Genomic DNA, 2,284 nt, shown 5'->3' on the forward strand with positions numbered 1-2,284 from the left:
GGTGATGTGCACCTGTAGTCCTAAGCTATTGAGCAGGCTGAGGTGGGAGAATCGCCTGAGCCCAGGAGTTTGAGGCTGCAGTGTGCTATGATCACATCACTGCACTTTAGCCTGGATAACAAAGTGTCTCTAAAAACACTATATATACATATCACCATATATAGTGATAGTTATATATCACTATATGGTGTTTCTCTTTAACTATCACTATATATGATAGTTAAAGAGAAACACCATTTTCTTATTCCAAAGTTTCCTAGAATTCTCACTGGTAGTTTATTTGGATGGGCATATCCTATTTTCCAGAGTAGAGTTTGAACCTCTTTTTCAGGTAGGTATCTTCAAAACCGTAGAAACCATTCCTGGTGCTCCAGCCTTGGACAGAGAGGGGACATTGCCTGGAGTACTGCCAGTGGGTCACAACATCACTTCAATGCCGCAGGTTCACCCTATTGACCCAGCAATCTCCATCAGAGGCTGGTGTCAACCAGCTGTCCAGGGTGTTGTAGCACTTGCTTCCTTCTGTTGATGGCATTAAGAACTTTCTTTCTGGGACCCAGCTGCATTTGTATGCTCTGAAGGTCCTCATCAGAGCAGAGCAACAGAGCTTCAAGATCAATCTGCTCTCTCATGAAAATGGGAAGGAACTCTTCCAGGTGCTGTGACTGCAAGAACACTTCCAGAGGAGTAGCATCAACCACATCTTCCTCCCACTCCACTTCGTCCTCATCCCAAGACAGATCTTCAAGGCTCTTTTCCTCTCTGTCTTCACTAGCCTCAGCTGCTCCTTGTCTTTGAAATAATTCACTAGGCATTTTAAATCCTAGCTCCCTTTTGCTGTCTGAGATGTCTTCAAGACTTGATACTCTGTTCCCTCTGAAAACAACACTTCCTAGACCTGGGCGCTTGAGAATGGACTCATGCTGCACACCGCTGTTCTCCTCTGCTGGAAACTGGAGGTTCTCTTTGAAGTCCTCTGAGAATGAGTCTTCCTCCTCCTCTCTGAACACGTCCATCACATTTCTTTGCCCACTTCTGCCTTCCTTCCTCACCTGCTCTGCTGTATCTTTGTTTTTCTTGAACTTTAACTTGAAAGTGTCCTTAATCCCCTTTGACAGTGACCCAAATGTGCTGGAAGCAGAAGCATTTGAAAAGGATGACCCGGAGAAGGTGCCCTTGGAAGAAGAAAGAGTCCCAGATTCCTCCTTGCTGTAGGTGCGGGCCATCTTGTTTTGATGCTTCTCCTGGAGCCTCTCACACTCTTTGATCTGCCTCCTGGCATTCTTCTGAGACTGCTCCTTCAACCTGATGACCTTCTTGGGGTTCATGATGTTCTGGGCACTGGCAGCCTTATCCAGGAGAGCAACGCATTCACTCTGCTCCCTGCTGGCAGCAGCATCCAGTGGAGACTGTAAGTCATTATCCAGGGCAAAGATGTTGGCACCAAAGTTGATCAGGAATGTGACACAGTGGGCATGGCCATTGGAGGCTGCATAATGCAGAGGAGTATTTCCCCAGATGTCACATCTATCAGGGTCACCTCTAGAAGAGAAAATATAAAAAATACATGTTGAACTTTTTTTCTCTGAACACGAGGTCAAAAACATAAAAACAAAAATAAGGAACAAAATGCACATTAAGGCATTAAGCATCTGCCTTGACATTGTTATACTATCGGCTAAGTCCAGATATGTCACATCTAGACTCCACATGGCCCAAAACAGAAAGAGTTTATCTCTACTGTGTCTCCTTTTTAGAACCAAGAAACATTTTCTAAAAAACTCTCCAACAGAGCAACTTTTTATGTCTCATTGACCAGAATTGAGTCACACATCTAAGGGAAGGAAAATATAGCACCATGTTTAACTTAGATCAATTAGATTTTTCTCCTGTATCTAGGGATTGGATTATCCAATGGTGTGCTGGTAATCATGTTTAACAAATGACTCATCCAGGAAAAAAAAAAATCGAAGTCCTAACTTACAGTGTGCACCAATTTATAGTGTAAATACATTCACCATGGTAAATTTTAAGCTACCAATGTGACATCACTAGACATAGAGCTTGGAAGAGTATCCAGCAGCATACAATTATACTTTTTTTTTAAAGATTTTTGACACCACTAATTATAGGCATACATACAATTATAAATCATTGTCACCATTCAGATATAATAGACATTTATAATCTTAAAATCTCCTGTAATTCCGCGCTTTGGGAGGCTGAGGTGAGTGGACTGCCTGAGCCCGTGGGTTCGAGATCTGCCTGGGCAACTTGGCGAGAC

General features: G+C 43.1%; 1 protein-coding gene across 1 annotated transcript in view; it reads right to left on the reverse strand.

Moving 5' to 3' along the window:
- Window positions 1-209: 209 nt before the first annotated feature.
- ANKS4B (ankyrin repeat and sterile alpha motif domain containing 4B) overlaps window positions 210-2,284 on the reverse strand; it is a 12,375-nt gene continuing 10,300 nt past the window's right edge. The window contains exon 2 of the mRNA XM_008057960.1: window positions 210-1,542. Within this exon, the coding sequence (XP_008056151.1) occupies window positions 471-1,542 (1,072 nt within the window). The 3' untranslated portion in view covers window positions 210-470. The remainder of the gene's footprint in view (window positions 1,543-2,284) is intronic.

This window comes from Carlito syrichta, unplaced genomic scaffold (genome assembly GCF_000164805.1).
Source record: "Carlito syrichta isolate Samal-C Ts95f unplaced genomic scaffold, Tarsius_syrichta-2.0.1 Scaffold303175, whole genome shotgun sequence".
In the NCBI taxonomy this organism is placed as follows: domain Eukaryota; kingdom Metazoa; phylum Chordata; class Mammalia; order Primates; family Tarsiidae; genus Carlito; species Carlito syrichta.